Source organism: Zonotrichia leucophrys, unplaced genomic scaffold, assembly GCF_028769735.1.
Source record: "Zonotrichia leucophrys gambelii isolate GWCS_2022_RI unplaced genomic scaffold, RI_Zleu_2.0 Scaffold_124_135276, whole genome shotgun sequence".
Lineage (NCBI taxonomy): Eukaryota > Metazoa > Chordata > Aves > Passeriformes > Passerellidae > Zonotrichia > Zonotrichia leucophrys.
In genome coordinates this window covers 1-27,716 of record NW_026992329.1, presented here as the reverse complement: position 1 = coordinate 27,716, position 27,716 = coordinate 1, and the positions used below count along the sequence as shown (strand labels likewise).

Genomic DNA, 27,716 nt, shown 5'->3' with positions numbered 1-27,716 from the left:
AAATTCCTGAATTCCCAAACTCCCGATGCCCATTCCCAAATTTTTGATGCCATTCCCGAATTCCTGAATTCCCAAATTCCTGAATTCCCTCATTCCCTCATTCCCTCATTCCAGGGCCGGGGGCTCTCCAGGACATCCCGCAGGTTCCTCTGTTCCCAAATCCCCAAATCCCCTTTGCCATTCCTGAATCCCCAAATCCCCAAATCCCCAATCCAATTCCCGAATTCCCAAATTCCCAACATTCCCAAATTCCCTCATTCCCTCATTCCAGGGCCGGGGTGCTCTCCAGGACATCCCTCAGCTCCCGCTGTTCCCAAATCCCCAAATCCCCTTTGCCATTCCTGAATTCCCAAATCCCCAAATCCCTGAATCCCCAAATCCCCAATCCAATTCCTGAATTCCCAAATCCCAAAATTCCCAAATTCCCTCATTCCCTGTTTCCAGGGCCGGGGGGCTCTCCAGGACATCCCGCAGGTGCCGCTGTTCCTAAATCCCCTTTGCCATTCCTGAATTCCCAAATCCCCAAATCCCTGAATTCCCAAATCCCCAGTCCAATTCCCGAATTCCCAAATTCCCAAATTCCCTCATTCCCTGTTCCAGGGCCGGGGTGCTCTGCAGGACATCCCTCAGCTCCCGCTGTTCCGCACCGTGTGCAAGCTGTCGCTCTCGGTGCGCGCCGTGCGCGACATCGTCCCCGCGCTGCGCCGCGCCATCGCCACCGCCATGGCCGGCACGCCCGGTGAGAGAGATTCCCAAAAATTCACAAAATTCCCAAAATTCCACAAATTCCCATGGGTTGGAATCCCAAAATTTCCTGGGATTGGGGTTCCAATATCGGCCCCAGGATGGGAATTTGGGATGGGAGGAATCCCAAAATTCCCATGAGCTTGGAATCCCAAAATTCCCCAAAATTCCCCAAAATTTCCATGGGATTTGTAATTTCCATCCCTGCGCCATCGCCGCCGCCATGGGGGGCACGCCCGGTGAGGATTCCCAAAAATTCCCAAAATTCCCCAAAATTCCCGTGGGTTGGAATCCCAAAATTCCCTAAAATACCCCAAAATTCCCATGGGATTGGGAATTTCCATCCCCTCCCCGCGCCATCGCCGCCGCCATGGGGGGCACGCCCGGTGAGAGAGGGTTCCCAAAAATTCCCAAAATTCCACAAAATTCCCGTGGGTTGGAACCCCAAAATTCCCCCAAAATTCCCCAAAATTCCCGTGGGTTGGAATCCCAAAATTCCCAAAAATACCCCAAAATTCCCATGGGATTTGTAATTTCCGTTCCCACCCTGCGCCGTCGCCGCCGCCATGGGCGGCACGCCCGGTGAGGAGAGACAATTCCCAAAATTCCCAAAATTACCCAAAATTCCCATGGGTTGGAATCCCAAAATTCCCAAAAATTCCCCAAAATTCCCAAAATTCCTGTGGGTTGGAATCCCAAAATTCCCTAAAATACCCCAACATTTCCATGGGATTGGGAATTTTCATCCCCACCCTGCGCCATCGTCATCGCCATGGAGGGCACACCCAGGGAGGATTCCTAAAAATTCCCAAAAATTCCCAAAATTCCACAAAATTCCCATGGGTTGGAATCCCAAAATTCCCCAAAATTCCCTAAAATACCCCAAAATACCCCAAAATTTCCATGGGATTGGGAATTTCTGTCCCCACCCTGCGCCATCGCCATGGAGGGCACACCTGGTGAGGATTCCTAAAAATTCCCAAAATTCCCGTGGGTTGGACTCCCAAAATTCCCTAAAATACCCCAAAATTTCCATGGGATTGGGAATTTCCGTCCCCTCCCTGCGCCATCGCCGCCGCCATGGAGGGCACGCCCGGTGAGAGACAATTCCCAAAATTCCCAGAATTCCCAAAAAAATCCCAAAATTTCCTTGGGTTGGAATCCCCAAATTCCCATGGGTTGGAATCCCAAAATTCCCCAAAAATTCCCAAAATTCCCCAAAATTCCCGTGGGTTGGAATCCCCAAATTCCCATGGGTTGGAATCCCAAAATTCCCCAGAGTTCCCGTGGGTTGGAATCCCAAAATTCCCCCAAAATTCCCCAAAATTCCCTAAAATTCCCCAAAATTCCCATGGGATTGGGAATTTCCGTCCCTGCGCCATCGCCGCCGCCATGGGCGGCACGCCCGGTGAGAGAGGGTTCCCAAAAATTCCCAAAATTCCCCAAAATTCCCATGGGATTGGGAATTTCCATCCCCTCCCTGCACCATCGCCACCGCCATGGGGGGCACGCCCGGTGAGAGAGGATTCCCAAAAATTCCCAAAATTCCCCAAAATTCCCGTGGGTTGGAATCCCAAAATTCCCATGGGTTGGAATCCCAAAATTCCCCAGAGTTCCGTGGGTTGGACTCCCAAAATTCCCCAAAATTCCCTAAAATTCCCCAAAATTTCCATGGGATTGGGAATTTCCATCCCCTCCCCGCGCCATCGCCTCCGCCATGGGGGGCACGCCCGGTGAGGATTCCCAAAAATTCCCAAAAATTCCCAAAATTCCACAAAATCCCTGTGGGTTGGAATCCCAAAATTCCTCAAAAATTCCCAAAATTCCCTAAAATTCCCCAAAATTCCCATGGGTTGGAATCCCCAAATTCCCCTGGGTTGGAATCCCAAAATTCCCATGGAGAGCAGTTTTGGGATGGGAATGATCCCAAAATTTTCTGGGATTGTGGATCCCAAAATTTTCTGGGATTTCGGATCCCAAAATTTTCCTGGGATTTTGGATCCCAAAATCAGCCCCAGGATGGGGAATTTGGGATGGGAAGAATCCCAAAATTTCCTGGGATTGGAATCCCAAAAATCCCAAAATTTCCTGGGATTTGGATCCCAAAATTTGCCCCAAAATGGGAATTTGGGATGGGAAGAATTTCAAAATTTCCTGGGATTGGAATTCCAAAATTCCCATGGGTTGGAATCACAAACTTCCCCAAAATTCCCAAAATTTCTTTGGGTTGGAATCCCAAAATTTCCTGGGATTTGGATTCCAAAATCAGCCCCAAAATGGGAATTTGGGATGGGAGAAATCCCAAAATTTCCCTGGCTTGGATTCCAAAAAATCCCAAAACTTTCTTGGGATTTGGGATCCCAAAATCAGCCCCAAAATGGGGAATTTGGGATGGGAGGAATCCCAAAATTTTCTGGGATTTGGAATCCAAAATCAGCCCCAAAATGGGAATTTGGGATGGGAAGAATCTCAAAATTCTTTTGGGTTGGAATCCCCAAAATCCCAAAATTTTCCTGGAATTTGGATCCCAAAATCAGCCCCAAAATGGGAATTTGGGATGGGAGGAATCTCAAAATTTCCTGGGATTGGAATTCCAAAATTCCCATGGGTTGGAATCACAAACTTCCCCAAAATTCCCAAATTTCTTTGGGTTGGAATCCCAAAATTCCCAAAATTCCCTTGGGTCAGAATCCCAAAATTTCCTGGGATTGGGGTTCCAAAATCGGCCCCAAAATGGGAATTTGGGATGGGAAGAATCCCAAAATTTCCCTGGCTTGGAATCCAAAAAAATCCCAAAATTTCCGTGGGATTTGGGATCCCAAAATCAGCTCCAGGATGGGAATTTGGGATGGGAGAAATCCCAAAATTTTCTGGGATTTGGGTTCCAAAATTGGCCCCAAAATGGGAATTTGGGGTGGGAGGAATCCCAAAATTTCCTGGGATTGGAATCCCAAAAATCCCAAAATTTTCTGGGATTTGGATCCCAAAATTTGCCCCAAAATGGGAATTGGGGATGGGAGAAATCCCAAAATTTCCTTGGGATTTTTGGGTTTTTTTTGGGATTCTTTTTTGGGGTCCTGCTGTGGGATTTGGGGTCTCAAACCCCTTGAAGGGATTTGGGGTTTTCTTGGGGCTGTTTTGGCTTTTTGGGATTTTTTTGGGGGGTTTTTTGGGGTTTTTTTGGGGGGGTCTCAAATCCCTATAAGGGATTTTGGGGTGACCCCCGTGGATTTGGGGTTTTTGGGGGCCATTTTTTTGATTTTTGGGGTTTTTGGGGGGGTTTTGGAGTCTCAAACCCCTTGGGGTGTTTTTGGGGTTCCCCCGATGGATTTGGGGTTTTTTTGGGTTTCTGGGAATGGAGATTTGGGGCCATTCCCAGAGATTTTGGGGGATTTTTTTAGGGTTTTTTTTTTTGCTTTTGGGATTTTTTTGGGGTCCTGCTGTGGGATTTGGGGGATCAAATACTTAAAGGGGTTTTGGGGTTTTATTTGGGGTTTTATTTGGGCTTTTTGGGGTTTTTTTTGTGGATTTTTTCATTTATTTTGGGGTTTTGGGGATATTTTTGGGGTCCTGCTGTGGGATTTGGGGTCTCAAACCCCTCGAAGGGATTTGGGGTTTTCTCGGGGGTATTTTGGGTTTTTGGGATTTTTTTGGGGGTCTCAAATCCCTATAAGGGATTTTGGGGTGCCCCCGATGGATTTGGGGTTTTTTTGGGGGGCATTTTTTGGATTTTTGGGGGTTTTTGGGGGGGATTTGGAGTCTCAAACTCCTTGGGGTGTTTTTGGGGTGCCCCTGATGGATTTGGGGTTTTTGGGGTTTCTGGGAATGGAGGTTTGGGGCCATTCCCAGAGATTTTGGGGGATTTTTTTTAGGGTGTTTTTTTTGCTTTTGGGATTTTTTTGGGGTCCTGCTGTGGGATTTGGGGTCTCAACCCCCTTGAAGGGATTTTGGGGTTCCCCCGATGGATTTGGGGTTTTTGGGGTAGCCCTAAAACACTTTTTGGGATTTGGGATTTGGGATTTGGGATTTGGGATTTGGGGTTTTTGGGGGGTTATTTGGGTTTATTTCAGGGATTTTTTTGGGTTTTTTTTTTTTTTGAGTTTTTGGGGTGCTGCTGTGGGGTTTTGGGGTGTCCCCGATGGATTGTGGTGTTTTGGGGTTCCCCGATGGATTTGGGGTTTCTGGGGTGTTATTTGTGTTTATTTCAGGGATTTTTTTGGGGGTTTTTTTTTGAGTTTTTGGGGTCCTGCTGTGGGGTTTGGGGTCTCAAGCCCCTCGAAGGGATTTTGGGGTGCCCCTGATGGATTTGGGGTTTTTTGGGATAATTTTTGGTTTATTTTGGGGTGGTTTTTTGGGGTTTTTTTGGGATTTTTTTGGGGTCCTGCTGTGGGATTTGGGGTCACAAACTCCTCGAAGGGATTTTGGGGTGCCCCCGATGGATTTGGGTTTTTTGGGGTGCCCTTGATGGATTTGGGGTTTCTGGGAGATTATTTGGGTTTATTTCAGGGGTTTTTTTTGGGTTTTTTTTTTGGAGTTTTTGGGGTCCTGCTGTGGGATTTGGGGTCTCAACCCCCTTGAAGGGATTTTGGGGTGTCCCTGATGGATTTGGGGTTTTTTGGGATAATTTTGGGTTTATTTTGGGGTGGTTTTTGGGGATTTTTGAGGATTTTTTGGGGGGTCCTGCTGTGGGATTTGGGGTCTCAACAACCTCGAAGGGATTTTGGGGTGCCCTTGGTGGATTTGGGGTTCCCCCGATGGATTTGGGGTTTCTGGGAGATTATTTGGGTTTATTTCAGGGATTTTTTTGGGGGTTTTTTTTTGAGTTTTTGGGGTCCTGCTGTGGGATTTGGTTTCTCAACCCCCTTGAAGGGATTTTGGGGTGTCCCCGATGGATTTGGGGTTTTTGGGGTGCCCCTAAAACACATTTTGGGATTTGGGATTTGGGATTTGGGATTTGGGATTTGGGGTTTTGGGGGGTTATTTGGGTTTATTTCAGGGATTTTTTTTGGGTTTTTTTTTTGAGTTTTTGGGGTGCTGCTGTGGGATTTTGGGGTGTCCCTGATGGATTGTGGTGTTTTGGGGTGCAGGCCCCGTGTTCGTGGAGCTGCCCATCGATGTCCTGTACCCCTTCCATGTGGTGCAGAAGGAGCTCGGGGGCTCCAGAGCCCCCCGGGGGCTGCGCGGGAAACTCGTCCAGTGGTGAGAAAGGAGCCCCAAAAACCGCCCCAAATCACCCAAAATAACCCAAAATAACCCAAAAATAACCCCAAAATAACCCCAAAAACCGCCCCAAATCACCCCAAAATAACCCAAAAACCAGCCCAAAATAACCCCAAAAACCGCCCCAAATCACCCCAAAATCACCCCAAAATAACCCCAAAATACCCCAAAATAACCCCAAAATAACCCCAAAAACCAGCCCAAAATAACCCCAAAATAACCCCAAAATACCCCAAAATAAACCCAAAACCACCCCAAAATAACCCAAAAATAACCCCAAAATAACCCCAAAAACCACCCCAAAATAACCCCAAATAACCTAAAAATAACCCCAAATCCTCCAAAAATTACCCAAAATAACCCCAAAAACCACCCCAAAAATACCCCAAAATCCACCCCAAAATAATCCCAAAAATGGCCCAAAATCACCCCAAAATAATCCCAAAAACACCCCAAAATAACCCCAAAAATACCCCAAAAATACCCAAATCCCCCCAAAACCACCCTAAAATAACCCCAAAAATACCCCAAATCCCCCAAAACCCACCCATAATAACCCCAAAAACCGCCCCAAATCACCCCAAAATAACCCCAAAAATCACCCGAAAATAACCCCAAAAACCAGCCCAAAATAACCCCAAAATAACCCCAAAAATACCCAAAAAATACCCCAAAATAACCCTAAATTCCCCCCAAAAATACCCCAAAAATACTCAAAGCCCCCCAAAAACCACCCCAAAATCACCCCAAAAATCCCCCAAAACTGCCCCCATACCACCCCAAAACAACCCAAATCCCCCCAAAAATGCCCAAAAACACCTAAAAATCCCTCCAAACACCCAAATCCTCAAACCACCTAAGAACTGCCCAAAACAACCCCAAATCCCAAAACCACCCAGAAATACCCAAACACCAAACAATCCAAAATAACCCAAAATACCCAAAACCACCCAAAGAACCCCAAAATACCAAATAACCCAAAATAACCCCAAACAACCCAATAACCCTAAACTCCCCAAAATACCCCAAACCCCTAAAAACCAAAATACCCCAAAAATACCCCAAATACCCAAACACCCCAAATCCCCCAAAACCACGCAAAATAACCCCAAAAACACCCCAAAAATGCCCAAAACCACCCTAAAAAACCACCAAAAATACCCCAAAATCACCCAAAAGCACCCTAAAAAAAAAAACCAAAAACCACCTCAAAATACCCAAAACAACCCCCAAATAACCCAAAAACCACCTGAAAATACCCAAAACTGCCCAAGCACCCCAAAAATCATCCCAGAAATGCCCCAAAAACCACCCTGATAACCCCCAAAAATACCCCAAATCCCCCCCAAAAAAACCCCAAAATCACCCCAAAGTGCCACCAAACCACCCCAAACCTACCCCAAACTACCCCAAAACTACCCCAAAAGCCACCGAAAATAACCCCAAAGTTACCCCAAACCACCCCAAAATAACCCTAAATCCCTCTCAGAAATACCCCCAAAATACCCAAAAATCATCCAAAAAGTACCCCAAAACCACACCCCAAAATAACCAAAAATACCCCAAAAAACCACCCCAAAAAACCCAAATCCACCCAAAAATAACCCTAAACCAATCCCAAATCCCCCAAAACCACCCTAAAAATACCCCAAAATAACCCTAAATCCTCCCAGAAATACCCCAAAGATATCCCAAAAATACCCCAAACCCCACCCAAAATAACCCCCAAAAATTCCCAAAATAGCCCCAAAATTCCCCAAAAAACCACACCCAAAATACCCAAAAACACCCAAATTAACCCCCAAAAAACCCCAAATCCTCTCCAAAATACCCCAAATCCCCCCAAAACCACCCCAAAAATAACCCAGGAACACCCCAAAAATAACCCCAAAAATAACCCAAAGAATACCCCAAAACCACCCCAAATAACCCAAAAATACCCCAAAAATCATCCAAAAAATACCCCAAGAACTACCCAAACCCCACAAAAACCCCAAAACCCCATTGTAAAACCCACCAAAACCTCTCTAAAAACCCCAAAAATTAGACCCAAAAAACTCCAAAAATCCCATAAAACACCACAAAACCCCATAAAACCCCAAATCCCAAAAATCCCCAAAAAACCCATAAAAACCCCTCAAAAACCCCTTAAAACCCCACAAAACCCCCCTAAAAACCCCAAAAATCAAACCAAAAAAACCCCAAAAAAATCTCCAAACCCCATAAAACCCCAAATCCCAAAAACCCCATAAAAACCTCACGAAAATCCCTCATAAAACCCCTTAAAACCTCACAAAAACCCCATAAAAACCCCAAAAATCAAAGCAAAAAAACCTCCAAAAAATCCCCAAACCCCATAAAAACCCCAAAACCCCGAAATCCCATAAAAACCCCATAAAACCCCCAAATTTCAGGTACCTGTGGAATTACCTGTGTGAACCCCAAACCCCATAAACCCCAAATCCTACAAAACCCCAAAACCCCATTGTAAAACCCACAAAACCCCCCCAAAAAACCCCAAAAACAAAAAAAAAAAAAACCCCAAAAATCCCCAAACCCCAAAAATCCCACAAAACCCCAAATTCAAAAAAACCCATAAAACCCCATAAAAACCTCATGAAAATCCCTCATAAAACCCCTTAAAACCCGCACAAAAACCCCATAAAACCCCCAAAAATTAGACCCAAAAAACCCCCAAAATGCCACAAAAAACCCCCAAAACCCCACAATACCCCATAAACCCCCAAATCCCAAAAAAACCCCGTAAAAACCCCATAAAAACCCAATCATAAACCCCACAAAAACCCCTCAAAAACCCCAAAAATCAAACCAAAAAAACCCCAAAAAAATCTCCAAACCCCATAAAACCCCAAATCCCAAAAACCCCATAAAAACCTCACGAAAACCCCTCATAAAACCCCTGAAAAACCCACAAAAACCCCATAAATACCCCAAAAATCAAAGCAAAAAAACCCCAAAAAATCCCCAAACCCCACAAAACCCCATAAAACCCCAAATCCCAAAAAACCCATAAAAACCTCATGAAAATCCCTCATAAAACCCCTTAAAAACCTCACAGAAACCCCATAAATACCCCAAAAATCAAACAAAAAAACCCCAAAAAATCCCCAAACCCCACAAAACCCCACAAAACCCCAAATCCCAAAAAACCCCATAAAAACCCCACAAAAACCCCTCATAAAACCTTTTAAAACCTCACAAAACCCCATAAAAACCCCAAAAATCAAAGCAAAAAAAACCTCCAAAAAATCCCCAAACCCCACAAAACCCCACAAAACCCCAAATCCCATAAAAACCCCATAAAATTCCCCAATTTCAGGTACCTGTGGAATTACCTGTGCGAACCCCAAACCCCATAAACCCCAAATCCCAAAAAACCCCAAAACCCCATTGTAAACCCCACAAAACCCCCCAAAAAACCCCAAAAATCAAAGCAAAAAAAAACCCCAAAAATCCCCAAACCCCACAAAACCCCATAAAACCCCAAATCCCAAAAAACCCATTAAAACCCCTGAAAAACCTCACGAAAATCCCTCATAAAACCCCTTAAAACATCACAAAAACCCCATAAAAACCCCAAAAATCAAAGCAAAAAAACCCCCAAAAAATCCCCAAAACCCATAAAAACCCCAAATCCCAAAAACCCCATAAAAACCCCACAAAAACCCCATAAAAACCTCATGAAAATCCCTCATAAAACCCCTGAAAAACCTCACAAAATCCCCATAAATACCCCAAAAATCAAACCAAAAAAACCTCCAAAAAATCCCCAAACCCCACAAAACCCCACAAAACCCCACAAAACCCCAAATCCCATAAAAACCCCATAAAATCCCCAATTTTAGGTACCTGTGGAATTACCTGTGCGATCTCTTTGCGGGGGCCTGGGAGCCGCGGGAGCTGAACCCGCTGGGGCTGAGCATCCCCAGGGCGAGCGCGCAGCAGGTGAGGCACAAAAACACCAAAATCACCCCAAAATAACCCCAAAATATCCCCTAAAATATCCCAAAAATATCCCCTAAAATATCCCAAAATATCCCAAAAATCACCTCAAAAATAACCCAAAATATCCCAAAAATAACCCCAAAATAACCCCAAAAATAACCCCAAAATATCCCAAAAATAACCCCAAAATAACCCAAAAATAACCCCAAAATAACCCCAAAATAACCCCAAAAATAACCCAAAAAAACCCCCCAAATGGGGAAAAAATCCCCAAAGTTTGGGGGAAAATACACCGAAATTTGGGGGAAAACTTCAAAATGGGAGGGAAAAATCCCAAAATATGGGGCAGAATCCCAAAGGAGATGAAAGCCCAAAAAATCCCAAAAATCACCCCAAAATATCCCAAAAGTATCCCAAAAATCACCCAAAAATACCCCAAAATATCCCCAAAAATAACCCCAAAATAACCCCAAAAATCACCCTAAAATATCCCAAAATAACCCGAAATAACCCCAAAAATCACCCCAAAATATCCCCAAAATATCCCAAAAATATCCCAAAATAACCCCCAAAATATCCCCAAAATATCCCCAAAATATCCCCAAAATATCCCCAAAATATCCCAAAAATATCCCCAAAAATATTCCCAAAAATATCCCCAAAATACCCCAAAAATAACCCCAAAAATATCCCCAAAATATCCCAAAAATATCCCAAAATATCCCAAAAATATCCCAAAAAATCCCAAAAATATCCCAAAAAAATCCCAAAAATATCCCAAAAATCACCCCAAAATATCCCAAAAATATCCCCAAAAATATCCCAAAAATATCCCAAAATGACCCCAAAAATAACCCCAAAATCACCCCAAAAATATCCCAAAATATCCCCAAAAATAACCCCAAAAAATCCCCCCAAATGGGGAAAAAAACCCCCAAAATTTGAGGGAAAAAACACCGAAATTTTGGGGGAAAACCTCAAAATGGGAGGGAAAAATCCCAAAATATGGGACAGAATCCCAAAGGAGATGAAAGCCCAAAATAACGCCAAAAAATCCCCCAAAATGGGGAAAACTCAAACAGGGAAAAAAACCCAAATTTGGGGGAAAAACCTCAAAATGGGAGGGAAAAATCCCAAAATATGGGGCAGAATCCCAAAGGAGATGAAAGCCCAAAAAATCCCAAAAATCACCCCAAAATATCCCAAAAATCACCCCAAAAATATCCCAAAATATCCCCAAAAATCACCCCAAAAATCACCCCAAAATATCCCAAAATAACCCCAAAAATAACCCCAAAATATCCTCAAAAATAACCCCAAAAACCCCCAAAAATAACCCCAAAATATCCCAAAAATCACCCCAAAATATCCCAAAAATATCCCCAAAAATCCCCCCAAATGGGGAAAAAAAACCCCAAAATTTGAGGGAAAAAACACCGAAATTTTGGGGGAAAACCTCAAAATGGGAGGGAAAAATCCCAAAATATGGAGCAAAATCCCAAAGGAGATGAAAGCCCAAAAAATCCCAAAAATATCCCCAAAATAACCCCAAAAAATCCCCCAAAATGGGGAAAACTCAAACAGGGAAAAAACCCAAATTTGGGGGGAAAAATCCCAAAATGTGGAGCAAAATCCCAAAGGAGATGAAACCCCAAAATAACCCCAAAATAACCCCAAAATATCCCAAAAATAACCCCAAAAATCACCCCAAAATAGCCCAAAATGGGGAAAACAAACAGGGAAAAACCCCAAAATTTGGGGGGAAAAATGACGAAATTTGAGGAAAAAACACCGAAATTTTGGGGGAAAACCTCAAAATGGGAGGGAAAAATCCCAAAATATGGAGCAAAATCCCAAAGGAGATGAAACCCCAAAAAATCCCAAAAATAACCCCAAAATATCCCAAAAATAACCCCAAAAATAACCCCAAAATATCCCCAAAAATAACCCCAAAATAGCCCAAAATGGGGAAAACTCAAACAGGGAAAAAACCCCCAAAATTTGGGGGAAAAATGACAAAATATGGAGCAAAATCCCAAAGGAGATGAAACCCCAAAAAATCCCAAAATAGGGAAAACTCAAACAGGGAAAAAACCCAAATTTGGGGGAAAAAAACACTGAAAATTGGGGGGGAAAACCCTAAAATTTGGGAGGAAACCCCAAAAGAGGTGAGAACCCAAAAACCCCAAAAAAAACCAAAAAACCTCAAATGGGGGGAAATAAAAATGGGGAAAAAACCCCAAAATTTGGGGGAAAAATGATGAAATTTTGGGGGAAAAATTCCAAAATGTGGAGCAAAATCCCAAAGGAGATGAAACCCCAAAGTAACCCGAAAATAACCCCAATATAACCCCAAAAAATCCCAAAATAGGGAAAACTCAAACAGGGAAAAAACCCCAAAATTTGGGGGAAAACCTCAAAATGGGGGAAAAAAACCACTGAAAATGGGGGGAAAAACCCTAAAATTTGGGAGGAAACCCCAAAAGAGGTGAGAGCCCAAAAACCCCAAAAAAACCCAAATGGGGGGAAAATAAAAATGGGGAAAAAACCCTTAAAATTGGGGGAAAAATCCCAAAATATTGGGGGAAACCCCAAAAGAGGTGAGAGCCCAAAAACCCTAAAACAACCCCAAAAAAACCTCAAATTGGGAAAAAATCCCAAAATTTGGGGGGCAAAAACCCCAAAGGAGGTGAGAGCCAAAAACCCCAAAAATATCCCCAAAACCCAAACCGGGAAAAACCCAAATGGGGGAAAACTGAACAATATTGGGGAACTGAAATGGGGCAGAAACCCCAAAAATGGAGTCAGGCCTGGGTTGGGGATAGGCCGGACCCTGATGGGTCAATCCCGGGTTAATCCCAAATTAATCCTGGGTTAATCCCAGGTTAATCCTGGGTTAATCCCAGCTCTGTTTGGGTTAATCCCGGGTTAATCCCTGTCTCTCTGTGTCAATCCCGGGTTAATCCCAAATTAATCCTAAATTAATCCAAATTTATCTGGATTAATCCTGGGTTAATCCCGGGTTAATCCCAAATTAATCCCGGGTTAATCCCGGGTTAATCCCGGGTCAATCCTGGGTTAATCCTGGGTCAATCCTGGGTTAATCCTGGGTTAATCCTGGGTTAATCCCGGGTTAATCCCGGGTTAATCCCGGGTTAATCCTGGGTTAATCCTGGGTTAATCCCAAATTAATCCTGGGTTAATCCCGGGTTAATCCCAGTTGTGTTTGGGTTAATCCCGGTCTGTCTGGGTTAATTGTGGGTTAATCCTGGGTTAATCCCCACTCTATTTAAATTAATCCCAGGTTAATCCTGGTTTAATGCAGGTCCAGGCAGTGTCGGAGCTCCTGGGCTGGGCTCTGTTCTGGTTAATCCCGGGTTAATCTCAGTTGTGTTTGGGTTAATCCCAGGTTAATCCCGGTCTCTCTGGGTTTATCCTGGGTTAATCCCCACTCTATTTAAATTAATCCCAGGTTATTCCAGGTCCAGGCGGTGTCGGAGCTCCTGAGCCGGGCTCTGTTGGGGTTAATCCCATGTTAATCCCAGTCTCTCTGTGTTAATCCTGGGTTAATCCCGAGTTAATCCCGGGTTAATCCCGGGTTAATCCCGGGTCAATCCCGGTTCAATGCAGGTCCAGGCGGTGTCGGAGCTCCTGAGCCGGGCTCTGTTTGGGGTTAATCCCGGGTTAATCCCGGGTTAATCCCAGGTTAATCCCGGGTTAATCCCGGGTTAATCCCGGGTTAATCCCGGGTCAATCCCGGTTCAATGCAGGTCCAGGCGGTCTCAGAGCTCCTGAGCCAGGCTCTGCTGGGGTTAATCCCGGGTTAATCCCGGTCTATCTGTGTTAATCCCGGGTTAATCCCAGGTTAATCCCACGTTAATCCCACGTTAATTCCACATTAATCCCGGTTCAATGCAGGTCCAGGCAGTCGCAGAGCTCCTGAGCCGGGCCCAGCGGCCGCTGCTGCTCGTGGGCAGCCAGGCCCTGCTGCCCCCAACGCCCGCCGAGGAGCTGAGGTGGGACTGGGAGGGACTGGGAGGGACTGGGATGGAACTGGGAGGGACTGGGAGGGACTGGGAGGGACTGGGAGGGACTGGGAGGGACTGGGATGGAACTGGGAGGGACTGGGAGGGACTGGGATGGACTGGGAGGGACTGGGAGGGACTGGGAGGGACTGGGATGGAACTGGGATGGAACTGGGAGGGACTGGGAGGGACTGGGATGGACTGGGGACACTGGGATGGACTGGGATGGAACTGGGATGAACTGGGATGGACTGGGATGGAACTGGGATGGACTGGGATGGACTGGGAGGGACTGGGATGGACTGGGGACACTGGGAGGGACTGGGATGGAACTGGGATGGACTGGGAGGGACTGGGATGGACTGGGAGGGACTGGGAGGGACTGGGAGGGACTGGGATGGACTGGGAGGGACTGGGATGGACTGGGATGGAACTGGGAGGGACTGGGTTATACTGGGATGGACTGGGATGGACTGGGATGGACTGGGCGGGACTGGGATGGACTGGGAGGGGACTGGGATGGACTGGGAGGGACTGGGATGGACTGGGAGGGGACTGGGATGGACTGGGAGGGACTGGGAGGGACTGGGAGGGACTGGGATGGAACTGGGAGGGACTGGGATGGACTGGGATGGACTGGGAGGGACTGGGAGGGACTGGGAGGGACTGGGATGGAACTGGGAGGGACTGGGAGGGAACTGGGAGGGAACTGGGAGGGAACTGGGAGGCGATTTTGAGACCCAGTTTGGGGAAAATGGAGCCGGTTTTGGGGCCAGTTTGGGGCCAAACGCAGCCGTTTGGGGCCAGTTTGGGGCTGAACTGAGCCAGTTTGGGACCAAATGAAGGCGGTTTTTAGACCCAGTTTGGGGCCAAATTGAGCCAATTTGGGGCCAAATTAAGGCGGTTTTAGACCAGTTTGGGGCCAAATGAAGCCGGTTTTGGGGCCAGTTTGGGGCCAAATGGAGCCAATTTGGGGCCAGTTTGGGGCTGAACTAAGCCAGTTTGGGGCCAAATGAAGGTGATTTTGAGACCCAGTTTGGGGCCGAACGGAGCCGGTTTTGGGCCGGTTTGGGGCAAACGGAGCGGGTTTGGGGTCAGTTTGGGGGCTGAACGGAGCGGGTTTGGGGTCAAACGGAGCGGGTTTGGGGCCGAACGGAGCGGGTTTGGGGTCACTTTGGGGCCGAACGGAGCGGGTTTGGGGTCACTTTGGGGCCGAACGGAGCGGGTTTGGGGTCAAACGGAGCGGGTTTGGGGTCACTTTGGGCCGAACGCAGCCGGTTTGGGGCCGGTTTGGGGTCAAACGGAGCGGGTTTGGGGTCACTTTGGGGCCGAACGGAGCGGGTTTGGGGTCACTTTGGGGCCGAACGGAGCCGGTTTGGGGTCACTTTGGGGCCGAACGGAGCGGGTTTGGGGTCACCGTGCCCTCCTCCCAGCGCGGCGCTGCAGGCCCTGGGCCTCCCCTGCTACCTGGGCGGGGCCGCGCGGGGGCTGCTGCCCCCCCAGTGCCCCCTCCTGCTGCGGCAGAACCGCAGGGACGCCCTGAGGGACGCGGACCTGGTGCTGCTGGCAGGTGACAATGGGGACAGTGGGGACAGTGGGGACACCCTGGGGACACCTGGGGACACCCTGGGGACACCCTGGGGACACTGGGGACACATTGGGGACACCCTGGGGACACCCTGGGGACACCCTGGGGACAGTGGGGACACCCTGGGGACACCCTGGGGACACCCTGGGGACACCCTGGGGACAATGGGGACACCTTGGGGACACCCTGGGACACCCTGGGGACACCCTGGGGACACCCTGGGGACAATGGGGACACCTTGGGGACACCCTGGGACACCCTGGGGACAGTGGGGACACCTTGGGGACACCCCAGGGACAACCTGGGGACACCCTGGGGACACCCTGGGGACACCCTGGGGACATCTGGGACACCCTGGGGACACCCTGGGGACATTGGGGACACGCTGGGGACACCCTGGGGACAGTGGGGACAGTGGGGACAGTGGGGACACCCTGGGGACACCCTGGGGACAGTGGGGACACCTTGGGGACACATTGGGGACACCCTGGGGACACCCCGGGGACATTGGGGACACCCTGGGGACACCCTGGGGACAGTGGGGACAGTGGGGACACCTTGGGGACACCTTGGGGACACCCTGGGGACACCTTGGGGACATTGGGGACACCCTGGAACACCCCGGGGACACCCTGGGGACAGTGGGGACACCCTGGGGACAGTGGGGACACATTGGGGACACCCTGGGGACACCCTGGGGACACCTTGGGGACACCCCGGGGACACCCTGGGGACAGTGGGGACACCCTGGGGACACCTTGGGGACACCCTGGGGACACCCTGGGGACAGTGGGGACACCATGGGGACACCATGGGGACAGTGGGACAGTGGGGACACCCTGGGGACAGTGGGGACACCTGAGGGACACCTTGGGGACACCCTGGGGCACCTTGGGGACACCCTGGGGACATTGGGGACAGTGGGGACACCTTGGGGACACCCTGGGGACACCATGGACACCCTGGGGACACCCTGGGGACACCTTGGGGACACCCTGGGGACAGTGGGGACACCCTGGGGACACCCTGGGGACACCCTGGGGACAGTGGGGACACCTTGGGGACACCCTGGGGACACCCCGGGGACACCTTGGGGACACCCTGGGGACAATGGGGACACCCTGGGGACACCTTGGGGACACCTTGGGGACACCCTGGGGACACCTTGGGGACACATTGGGGACACCCTGGGGACACCCTGGGGACACCCTGGGGACACCTTGGGGACACCTTGGGGACATTGGGGACACCCTGGGGACACCTTGGGGACATTGGGGACACCTTGGGGACACCTTGGGGACACCCTGGGGACACCCTGGGGACACCCTGGGGACAGTGGGGACACCCTGGGGACACCCTGGGGACACCCTGGGGACACCCGGGGACAGTGGGGACACCTTAGGGACACCTTGGAGATACCTTGGGGACACCTTGGGGACACCTTGGGGACACCCTGGGACACCCTGGGGACAGTGGGGACACCCTGGGGACACCCTGGGGACAGTGGGGACACCTTGGGGACAGTGGGGACACCCTGGGGACACCCTGGGGACACCCTGGGGACACCCTGGGGACATTGGGGACACCTTGGGGACACCCTGGGGACACCCTGGGGACAGTGGGGACACCCTGGGGACACTTTGGGGACACCCTGGGGACACCCTGGGGACACCTTGGGGACACCCTGGGGACACCTTGGGACACCCTGGGGACAGTGGGGACAGTGGGGACACCCGGGGACACCCAGGGACACCCCGGGGACACCCTGGGGACACATTGGGGACACCCTGGGACACCCTGGGGACACCTTGGGGACAGTGGGGACAGTGGGGACACCCTGGGGACACCTTGGGGACACCTTGGGGACACCCTGGGGACACCCTGGGGACAGCCTGGGGACACCTTGGGGACACCTTGGGGACACCCCGGGGACACATTGGGGACACCTTGGGGACATTGGGGACACCCTGGGGACAGTGGGGACACCCTGGGGACACCCTGGGGACACCCTGGGGACACCCTGGGGATAGCGGGGACACCCTGGGGACACCCTGGGGACACCCCGGGGACACCCTGGGGACACATTGGGGACACCCTGGGGACACCTTGGGGACACCCTGGGGACACCCCAGGGACACCTTGGGGACACCCTGGGGACACCCTGGGGACACCTTGGGGACACCCTGGGGACATCGGGGACACCCTGGGGACACCCTGGGGACACCTTGGGGACACCCTGGGGACACCTTGGGGACACCCTGGGGACACCCTGGGGACACCCCGGTGCCCCCCCGTCCCCGCAGGCACCGTGTGCGATTTCCGCCTCTCCTACGGGCGCCTCTTCGGCCGCGGCACCGCCGTGGTGGCCGTGAACCGGAACCGGGAGCAGCTGCTCAGGAACTCGGACGTGTTCTGGAAACCGCGGCTGGCCGTGCTGGGTGAGGGCCTTGGGGACACTGGGGACACAAAGGAACCGGTCTGGGGTCAGAATGAACCGGTTTGGGGTCAGAACGAGGCGGTTTTGGGGTTAAAATGAGGCAAGTTTGGGTCAAACGGTGACCCAACGTCTTTTGGAAACGGCGGCTGGCCGGGCAGGGTGAGGGGCTCTGGGACACAAATCAATCAGTTTGGGGTCAGAATGAACCAGTTTGGGATCAGAATGGGGCAATTTTGGGGTTAAAATGAGGCGGTTTTGGGGTCAGAATGAGGCGGTTTTGGGGTTAAAATGAGGCGGTTTTGGGGTCAGAATGAGGCGGTTTTGGGTTAAAATGAGGCGGTTTTGGGTCAAACCGTGACCGGGAGCAGCTGCTGAGGAATTCTGACATCTTCTGGAAATGGAGGGTGAGGGGACCTTGGGAACATTGAGGACACAGATGGGGGCATTGGGGACACAAATGGGGACAGTGGGGACACAAATGAACCGGTTTGGGGTCAGAATGAACCAGTTTGGGGTCGGAATGAGGTGGTTTTGGGTTAAAATGAGGCGGTTTTGGGTCAAACCATGACTGAGCACATTTGGTGCTGAATTCTGATGTCTTCTGTTAATGCAGGGTGAGGGACCTTGGGGACAGTGGGGACACAAATGGGGACATTGGGGACACAAATGAACCGGTTTGGGGTCAGAATGAACCAGTTTGGGGTCAAACTGTGCGAGTTTGGGGTGGAACAGAAGCGGTTTGGGGTGGGACTGAGCTGGTTTGGGGTCCCTGGTGACATTTCTGTGTCCTCAGGTGACCCCGCGTCGCTGCTGGTGGCGCTGTGGTGACATTTGGGTGACATTTGGGTGACATTTGGTGACATTGATGTCCCCCCAGGTGACCCCGCGTCCCTGCTGGTGGCGCTGTGGTGACATTTGGTGACATTTGGGTGACATTGGTGCCCCCCCAGGTGACCCCGCGTCGCTGCTGGTGGCGCTGTGGTGACATTGGGTGACATTTGGGTGACATTCCCCTCAGGTGACCCCGCGTCGCTGCTGGTGGCGCTGTGGTGACATTTGGTGACATTTGGTGACATTGATGTCCCCCCAGGTGACCCCGCGTCCCTGCTGGTGGCACTGTGGTGCCATTTGGTGACATTTTGGTGACATTGGTGACATTGATGTCCCCCCAGGTGACCCCGCGTCCCTGCTGGTGACACTTTGGGTGACATTGGTGTCCCCCCAGGTGACCCCGCGTCCCTGCTGGTGACATTGGTGACATTTCTGTGTCCCCCTCAGGTGACCCCGCGTCCCTGCTGGTGGCGCTGTGGTGACATTTGGTGAGACATTGGGTGACATTTGGTGACATTGTTGTCCCCCCAGGTGACCCCGCGTCCCTGCTGGTGGCGCTGTGGTGACATTTGGTGACATTTGGTGACATTTGGTGACATTTCTGTGTCCCCAGGTGACCCCGCGTCCCTGCTGGTGGCGCTGTGGTGACATTTGGTGACATTTTGGTGACATTTGGTGACATTGATGTCCCCCCAGGTGACCCCGCGTCCCTGCTGGTGGCGCTGTCGCGGAGCCTGCCCGGGTTCAGCTGCCCCCGGCCGTGGCTGCAGCGGCTGCGGGAGGCGGAGGAGGAGAAGGAGCGGCAGAACCGGTGAGGGACGGACGGACGGACACGGGGACGGACGGACAGGGACGGACAGACGGACATGGGATGGGGACAGGGGGACAGAGGGACCACGGGGGGGACAGACAGACACGGGGACAGATGGACACGGGGACACAGGGACACGGGGGGGACAGGGATGGGGACAGGAGCGGCAGAACAGGTGAGGGACGGACAGACAGACACGGGGACATGGGGGGGGACAGACAGACATGGGGACAGACGGACACGGGATGGGGACAGATGGACAGGGACGGACAGACGGACACGGGGGGGCAGGGGGACACAGGGGACAGGGGGACAGGGAGCGACTGAACCGGTGAGAGAGGGACAGACGGATGGCAGGAAAGGACAGACGGACAGACGGACAGAGGGACAGGGATGGGGACAGAGGGGACACAGCGACAGGGAACGGCTGAACCGGTGAGGGACGGACAGACGGACACGGGGACAGACGGACACGGGAATGGGGACAGACGGACAGGGACGGACAGACGGACACGGGGGGGACAGAGGGACACAGGGACAGGGAGCGGCAGAACCGGTGAGGGACGGACAGATGGACACGGGAATGGGGACAGGAGGACAGGGGGACACGGGGGGGACAGACGGACAGGGGGACAGGGATGGGGAGCGGCTGAACCGGTGAGAGAGGGACAGATAGACACGGGGGGGACAGACGGACAGAGGGACACAGGGACAGGGAGTGTCTGAACCAGTGAGGGACGGACAGACGGACACGGGGGGGGGGGGACAGGGGAGGGGACACAGGGACAGAGGGGACGGGGACAGGGATGGGGAGCGGCTGAAGCTGAAGCAGTGAGACGGACAGACGGACACGGGATGGGGACAGGGGGACAGGGATGGGGACAAGGAGAGGCTGAACCGGTGAGGGACGGACAGACGGACGGTGGGGGGGACAGACGGACAGAGGGACACAGGGACAGGGAGTGTCTGAACCGGTGAGGGACAGACAGACGGACACAGGAGGGACAGCAGGGGGGACAGAGGGACACTGAGACACAGGGACAGAGGGACAGGGACAGACGGACAGATGGACATGGGGACAGAGAAACAGGGATGTGGAGCTGCTGAACCAGTGAGAGATGGACAGACAGACAGAGGGGACAGGGGAAGGGACAGGGATGGGGAGTGACTGAACCAGTGAGAGAGGGACAGACGGATGGCAGGGGGGGACAGACGGACAAATGGACAGAGGGACAGGGATGGGGACAGAATGGACACAGGGACAGGGAACGGCTGAACCGGTGAGGGACGGACAGACGGACACGGGAGGGGACAGAGGGACAGGGATGGGGACATTTGGGGGATCCCATTCCCAGTTTTGGGGGCACCGCAGCCCCTTCCCCACCGGCCCTGGGGGGGCTTTGGGGTTTTGGGTTCAGAACCCCCAAATTTGGGATTTTTGGGTTCAGAACCCCCCAGTTCGGGATTTTTGGGTTCAGAACCCCCAATTCCAGATTTTTGGGTTCAGAACCCCAAATTCGGGGTTTTTGTTTTCCGTCCCCGCAGGGCCGAGGCCGCGGTGCCCCCCCGTGCCCTGGGCTCAGACCCCCCCAGTTTGGGATTTTTGGGTTCATTCCCCTTTTTTGGAGGATTTTTTGAGGGATTTTTTGGGGGATTTTTGCGTTCACACCCCCCAGTTTGGGGTTTTTGGGTTCATTCCCCTTTTTTTGGGGATTTTTGTGTTCACACCCCCCAGTTTGGGGTTTTTGGGTTCAGAACCCCCAGTTTGGGATTTTTGGGTTCATTCCCCTTTTTTGGGGGGATTTTTGTGTTCACACCCCCCAGTTTGGGATTTTTGTGTTCACACCCCCCAGTTTGGGATTTTTGCGTTCAGAACCCCCAGATTTGGGGTTTTTGGGTTCAGAACCCCCAGATTTGGGTTTGTTTGGCTCCGACCCCGCAGTGCTGAGGCCGCAGTGCCCCCCTGTGCCCTGAGCTCAGACCCCCCCAGTTTGGGATTTTTGGGTTCATTCCCCTTTTTGGGGTTTTTTTTTGGGGATTTTTGTGCTCACACCCCCAGTTTGGGATTTTTGCGTTCACACCCCCCAGTTTGGGGATTTTGGGTTCAAATCCCAGTTTGGGATTTTTGCGTTCACACCCCCAGATTTGGGGTTTTTGGTTCAGAACCCCCAGTTTGGGGTTTTTGGGTTCATTCCCCTTTTTTGGGGGATTTTTGAGGGATCTTTGTGTTCACACCCCCAGTTTGGGATTTTTGGGTTCAGAACCCCAGTTTGGGGGATTTTTTTGGGATTTTTGTGTTCACACCCCCAGTTTGGGTTTTTGGGTTCAGAACCCCCGGATTTGGGGATTTTTGGGTTCAGAACCCCCCGATTTGGGGTTTTTGGGTTCAGAACCCCGGATTTGGGGATTTTTGGGTTCACACCCCCCAGATTTGGGGTTTTTTTGGGTTCAGAACCCCCCAGTTTGGGGTTTTTGGGTTCAGAACCCCCAGTTTTGGGGTTTTTGGGTTCATTCCCCTTTTTTGGAGGATTTTTTGAGGGATTTTTTGGGGGATTTTTGCGTTCACAGCCCCCAGTTTGGGGTTTTTGGGTTCGGAACCCCCAGTTTGGGGTTTTTGGGTTCGGAACCCCCAGATTTGGTTTATTTTGGCCCCGACCCCGCAGTGCCAAGGCCGCGGTGCCCCCCCCGTGCCACCTGAACCCGCTGGCGCTGCTGCGGGCGCTGGACCGGCTGCTGCCCCCCCACTGCCTGCTGGTGGCCGACGGCGGCGACTTCGTGGGGACGGCGGCGTACACGGTGTGGCCACGGCAGCCCAGAGGGTGGATGGACCCTGGTGAGGGACACTGGGGACATTGGGGACAATGGGGATGTTGGGGACAATGGGGACATTGGGGATGGCGGCGTACACGGTGTGGCCACGGCAGCCCCGGGGCTGGATGGACCCGGGTATGGGGACATTGGGGACATTGATGGGACATTGGGGACACTGGGGACACTGGGGGATTGGGGGGATTGGGGACAGCAGCGTACACGGTGCGGCCACGGCAGCCCCGGGGATGGATGGACCCTGGTGAGGGACACTGGGGACACTGGGGACACTGGGGACACTGGGGGAGTTGGGGACACCTGGGGGATCAGGGACATTGGGGACACTGGGGACATTGGGGACAGCGGCGTACACGGTGCGGCCACGGCAGCCCCGCGGCTGGATGGACCCTGGTGAGGGACACTGGGGACAATGGGGACATTGGGGACACTGGGGACACTGGGGACATTGAGGGGACATTGGGGACATTGGGGACATTGGGGACAGCGGCGTACACGGTGCGGCCACGGCAGCCCCGCGGCTGGATGGACCCGGGTATGGGGACATTGGGGACATTGATGGGACAATGGGGGGATTGGGGACATTGGGGACACTGGGACGGCGGCGTACACGGTGTGGCCACGGCAGCCCCGAGGGTGGATGGACCCTGGTGAGGGACACTGGGGACAATGGGGACACTGGGGGAGTTGGGGACATTGGGGGGATTGGGGGGATTGGGGACAATGGGGACGCTGGGGACAGCGGCGTACACGGTGTGGCCACGGCAGCCCCGAGGGTGGATGGACCCGGGTATGGTGACATTGGGGACATTGGGGACACTGGGGGGATTGGGGACACTGGGGACAATGGGGGGATTGGGGACATTGGGGACAGCGGCGTACACGGTGCGGCCACGGCAGCCCCGCGGCTGGATGGACCCTGGTGAGGGACACTGGGGAGTTGGGGACAATGGGGACACTGGGGACAATGGGGGAGTTGGGGACATTGGGGACAATGGGGACACTGGGGACAATGGGGGATTGGGGACACCTGGGGGCATTGGGGACATCTGGGGGGATTGGGGACATTGGGGACACTGGGGTCAATGGGGACATTGGGGACATTGGGGACACCTGGGGGCATTGGGGACATTGGGGACACTGGGGGGGATTGGGGACATTGGGGACATTGGGGACAGCGGCGTACACGGTGCGGCCACGGCAGCCCCGGGGCTGGATGGACCCGAGTATGGTGACATTGGGGACATTTGGGGACATTGGGGGAGTTGGGGACATTGGGGACACTGGGGACAATGGGGACACTGGGACGGCGGCGTACACGGTGTGGCCACAGCAGCCACGGGGCTGGATGGACCCGGGTATGGTGACATTGGGGACATTGGGGACACTGGGGGGGATTGGGGACAATGGGGACATTGGGGACATTGGGGACATTGGGGACGGCGGCGTACACGGTGTGGCCACGGCAGCCCAGAGGGTGGATGGACCCTGGTGAGGGACACTGGGGACACTGGGGACGTTGGGGACACTGGGGACAATGGGGGGATTGGGGACAGCAGCGTACACGGTGCGGCCACGGCAGCCACGGGGATGGATGGACCCTGGTGAGGGACACTGGGGGGATTGGGGACATTGGGGACACCTGGGGGGAATGGGGACATTGGGGGGATTGGGGACATTGGGGACATTGGGGACAATGGGGACAGCGGCGTACACGGTGCGGCCACGGCAGCCCCGAGGGTGGATGGACCCGGGTATGGTGACATTGGGGACATTGGGGACACTGGGGGCAATGGGGACCGACGAGACACTGGGGACATTGGGGACATTGGGGACAGCGGCGTACACGGTGTGGCCACGGCAGCCCCGGGGATGGATGGACCCTGGTGAGGGACATTGGGGACACTGGGGACATTGATGGGACACTGGGGGAGTTGGGGACAATGGGGACAGCAGCGTACACGGTGTGGCCACGGCAGCCCCGAGGGTGGATGGACCCGGGTATGGGACAATGGGGACATTGGGGACAATGGGGGATTGGGGACATTGGGGGGATTGGGGACATTGGGGGGATTGGGGACATTGGGGACAGCGGCGTACACGGTGCGGCCACGGCAGCCCCGAGGGTGGATGGACCCTGGTGAGGGACAATGGGGACACTGGGGACACCTGGGGGCATTGGGGACATTGATGGGACATTGGGGACACCTGGGGGATTGGGGACACTGGGGACATTGGGGACACTGGGGGAGTTGGGGACAATGGGGACACTGAGGACATTGATGGGACATTGGGGACATTGGGGACAGCGGCGTACACGGTGTGGCCACGGCAGCCACGGGGATGGATGGACCCTGGTGAGGGACACTGGGGACATTGGGGGGATTGGGGACATTGATGGGACATTGGGGACAGTGGGGACAGCGGCGTACACGGTGCGGCCACGGCAGCCCAGAGGGTGGATGGACCCTGGTGAGGGACACTGGGGACATTGGGGATGTTGGGGACATTGGGGACACTGGGGACAATGGGGGACACTGGGGACATTGGGGACACTGGGGACATTGGGGACACTGGGGACAATGGGGGACACTGGGGACATTGGGGACACCTGGGGACACTGGGGACATTGGGGACACTGGGGACAATGGGGACAGCGGCTTACACAGTGCGGCCACGGCGGCCCCGGGGCTGAATGGACCCTGATATGGGGACATTGGGGACACTGGGGACACTGGGGACATTGGGGACATTGGGGACAGTGGTGTACACAGTGCAGCCACAGCAGCCCAGAGGGTGGATGGACCCGGGTAAGGGACACTGGGGGCATTGGGGACACCTGGGGGATTGGGGACTTTGGGGACACTGGGGACATTGGGGACACCTGGGGGGATTGGGGACATTGGGGACACAGCGCCATACACCGTGATACCTCGACAGCCACAGGGCTGGATGGAGCCGGGTAAGTGACACCTGGGGACACCTGGGGTCAGAGCCACCCCCACCAAGGGACAGGGAGGGGACACTGAGGGGACATGGCCAGACCATGTGGTGACAGGGCCAGGCCCCATAGGGACATGTGGGGACAGCTTGGGGACAGGGCCAGAGCATGTGGGGACACGCAGGGACACGCGGGGACACGGCCAGGGAGATGGCACCGATGTCCTGTCATGTCCTCAGTGTCCCCACTGTCCCCTGTGGGGTGTCCCTGATGTCCCCAGTGTCCCCATGTCCCCTCAGGTCCCTTTGGCACTGATGTCCCTGTGTCCCCTGATGTCCCCAATGTCCCCATTGTCCCCTCAGGTCCCTTTGGCACTGATGTCCCCAATGTCCCTGGTGGTGGCACTGATGATTGTCCCCATTGTCCCCTCAGATCCCTTTGGCACTGATGTCCCTGTGTCCCCAATGTCCCCTGGTGTCCCCAATGTCCCCAATGTCCCCTCAGGTCCCTTTGGCACTCATGTCCCTGTGTCCCCGATGTCCCCTGGTGTCCCCAATGTCCCCTCAGGTCCCTTTGGCACTCATGTCCCTGTGTCCTTGCTGCTCCCGGTGGTGGCACTGATGTCCCCAATGTCCCCATTGTCCCCTCAGGTCCCTGTGTCCCTGTGTCCCCTGATGTCCCCAATGTCCCCAATGTCCCCATTGTCCCCTCAGGTCCCTTTGGCACTCATGTCCCTGTGTCCCTGTGTCGCCTGATGTCCCCTGATGTCCCCAATGTCCCCATTGTCCCCTCAGGTCCCTGTGTCCCCTGATGTCCCCTGATGTCCCCAATGTCCCCATTGTCCCCTCAGGTCCCTTTGGCACTGATGTCCCCTGATGTCCCCAATGTCCCCATTGTCCCCTCAGGTCCCTTTGGCACGCTGGGCGTGGGCGGAGGATTCGCGCTCGGGGCCAAACTCTGCCGGCCCGAGGCTGAGGTGACACCTGGGGGGGACATTGGGGGGGACATTGAGGGGACATGGGGACATTGGGGATAATGGAAGGATATTGGGGACATTGGGGGGATGGGAGTGGGGGGGCATTGGGGACATTGGGGGATGGGGGGATGGGAGTGGGGGGCATTGGGGACATTGGGGGATGGGGGGATGTGGGGACATAGGGGGGACATTGGGGGGATGGGGGAGTGGGGGCATTGGGGACATTGGGAGGGTATGGGGACATGAGGGGACATTGGGGGACATTGGGGGGATGGGGATGATGGGGATATGGGGACATTGGGGATGCGGGGACATCGAGGGGGGCACTGGGGACATGGGGGGGATTTGGGATATTGGGGGGGACACGGGTGATGGGGACATTGGGGACATTGAGGGGGACATGGGGACATTGGGGCATTGAGGGGCATTGGGGGGATGGGGGACAGGGGACATTGGGGGTATTGGGGACACTGGGACAGCGAGAGGACATTGGGGACATTGAGGGGGACATGGGGACATTGGGGACATTGAGGGGGACATGGGGACATTGGGGGGATTGGGGACACTGGGGGATGTGGGACATTGGGGGGGACACGGGTGATGGGGACATTGAGGGGGGCTCTGGGGCTTTGAGGGTATTGGGGACATTGGGGGATGGCGGTGAGGGGACATGGGGACATTGGGGACATTGAGGGAGATGGGGTCATTGGGGGGATGGGGGGGATGGGGACATTTGGGACATCGGGGAGATGGGGAGGGATGAGGGGATGGTGGCAGTGGGGACATTGGGGACATGGGGGGACATTGGGGACATGGGGGACATTGGGGACATTGGGGACATTGGGGACATTGGGGACAATGGGGACACTGGGGACATTGGGGACATGGGGGGACATTGGGGACATTGGGGGACATTGGGGACATTGGGGACAATGGGGACAATGGGGACACTGGGGACATTGGGGACATGGGGGACATTGGGGCATTGAGGGTATTGGGGACATCAGGGGGATGGGGACACTGGGACAGCGAGAGGACATTGGGGACATTGGGGACATTGCAGGGGATGGGGACATGGGGGACATTGGGGAATTTGGGGACATTGAGGACATTGCGGGGACATTGTGGGGACAAAAGGACATCAGGGACATTGGGGACACTGGAGAGGACATGGGGACATGGGAGGACATCAGGGTCAGGGGGGGGTGGAGGGGATGGGGACATTGAGGGGGACATTGGGGACACTGGAGAGGCCAGAGGGTCCCCAGGGCCACCCATGGGTGGCACTCGGTGGCACTCGGTGACACTGGGTGACATTTGGTGACACTGCCAGGTGTGGGTCCTGTTCGGG

At 53.6% G+C, this 27,716-nt stretch overlaps 1 protein-coding gene across 1 annotated transcript in view; it reads left to right on the top strand.

Moving 5' to 3' along the window:
• The window catches only part of LOC135460908 (2-hydroxyacyl-CoA lyase 2-like), a gene marked incomplete at its 3' end in the record, with an annotated part of 46,980 nt that extends 19,267 nt beyond the window's left edge, over positions 1-27,713 (top strand). Inside the window, exons 5-14 of the mRNA XM_064737876.1 lie at positions 601-739; positions 5,832-5,943; positions 9,831-9,930; positions 13,849-13,946; positions 15,389-15,525; positions 17,847-17,981; positions 19,508-19,622; positions 22,286-22,455; positions 26,295-26,365; positions 27,699-27,713. Coding sequence (XP_064593946.1) covers positions 601-739; positions 5,832-5,943; positions 9,831-9,930; positions 13,849-13,946; positions 15,389-15,525; positions 17,847-17,981; positions 19,508-19,622; positions 22,286-22,455; positions 26,295-26,365; positions 27,699-27,713 — 1,092 coding nt within the window. The remainder of the gene's footprint in view (positions 1-600; positions 740-5,831; positions 5,944-9,830; positions 9,931-13,848; positions 13,947-15,388; positions 15,526-17,846; positions 17,982-19,507; positions 19,623-22,285; positions 22,456-26,294; positions 26,366-27,698) is intronic.
• Positions 27,714-27,716: the final 3 nt, after the last annotated feature.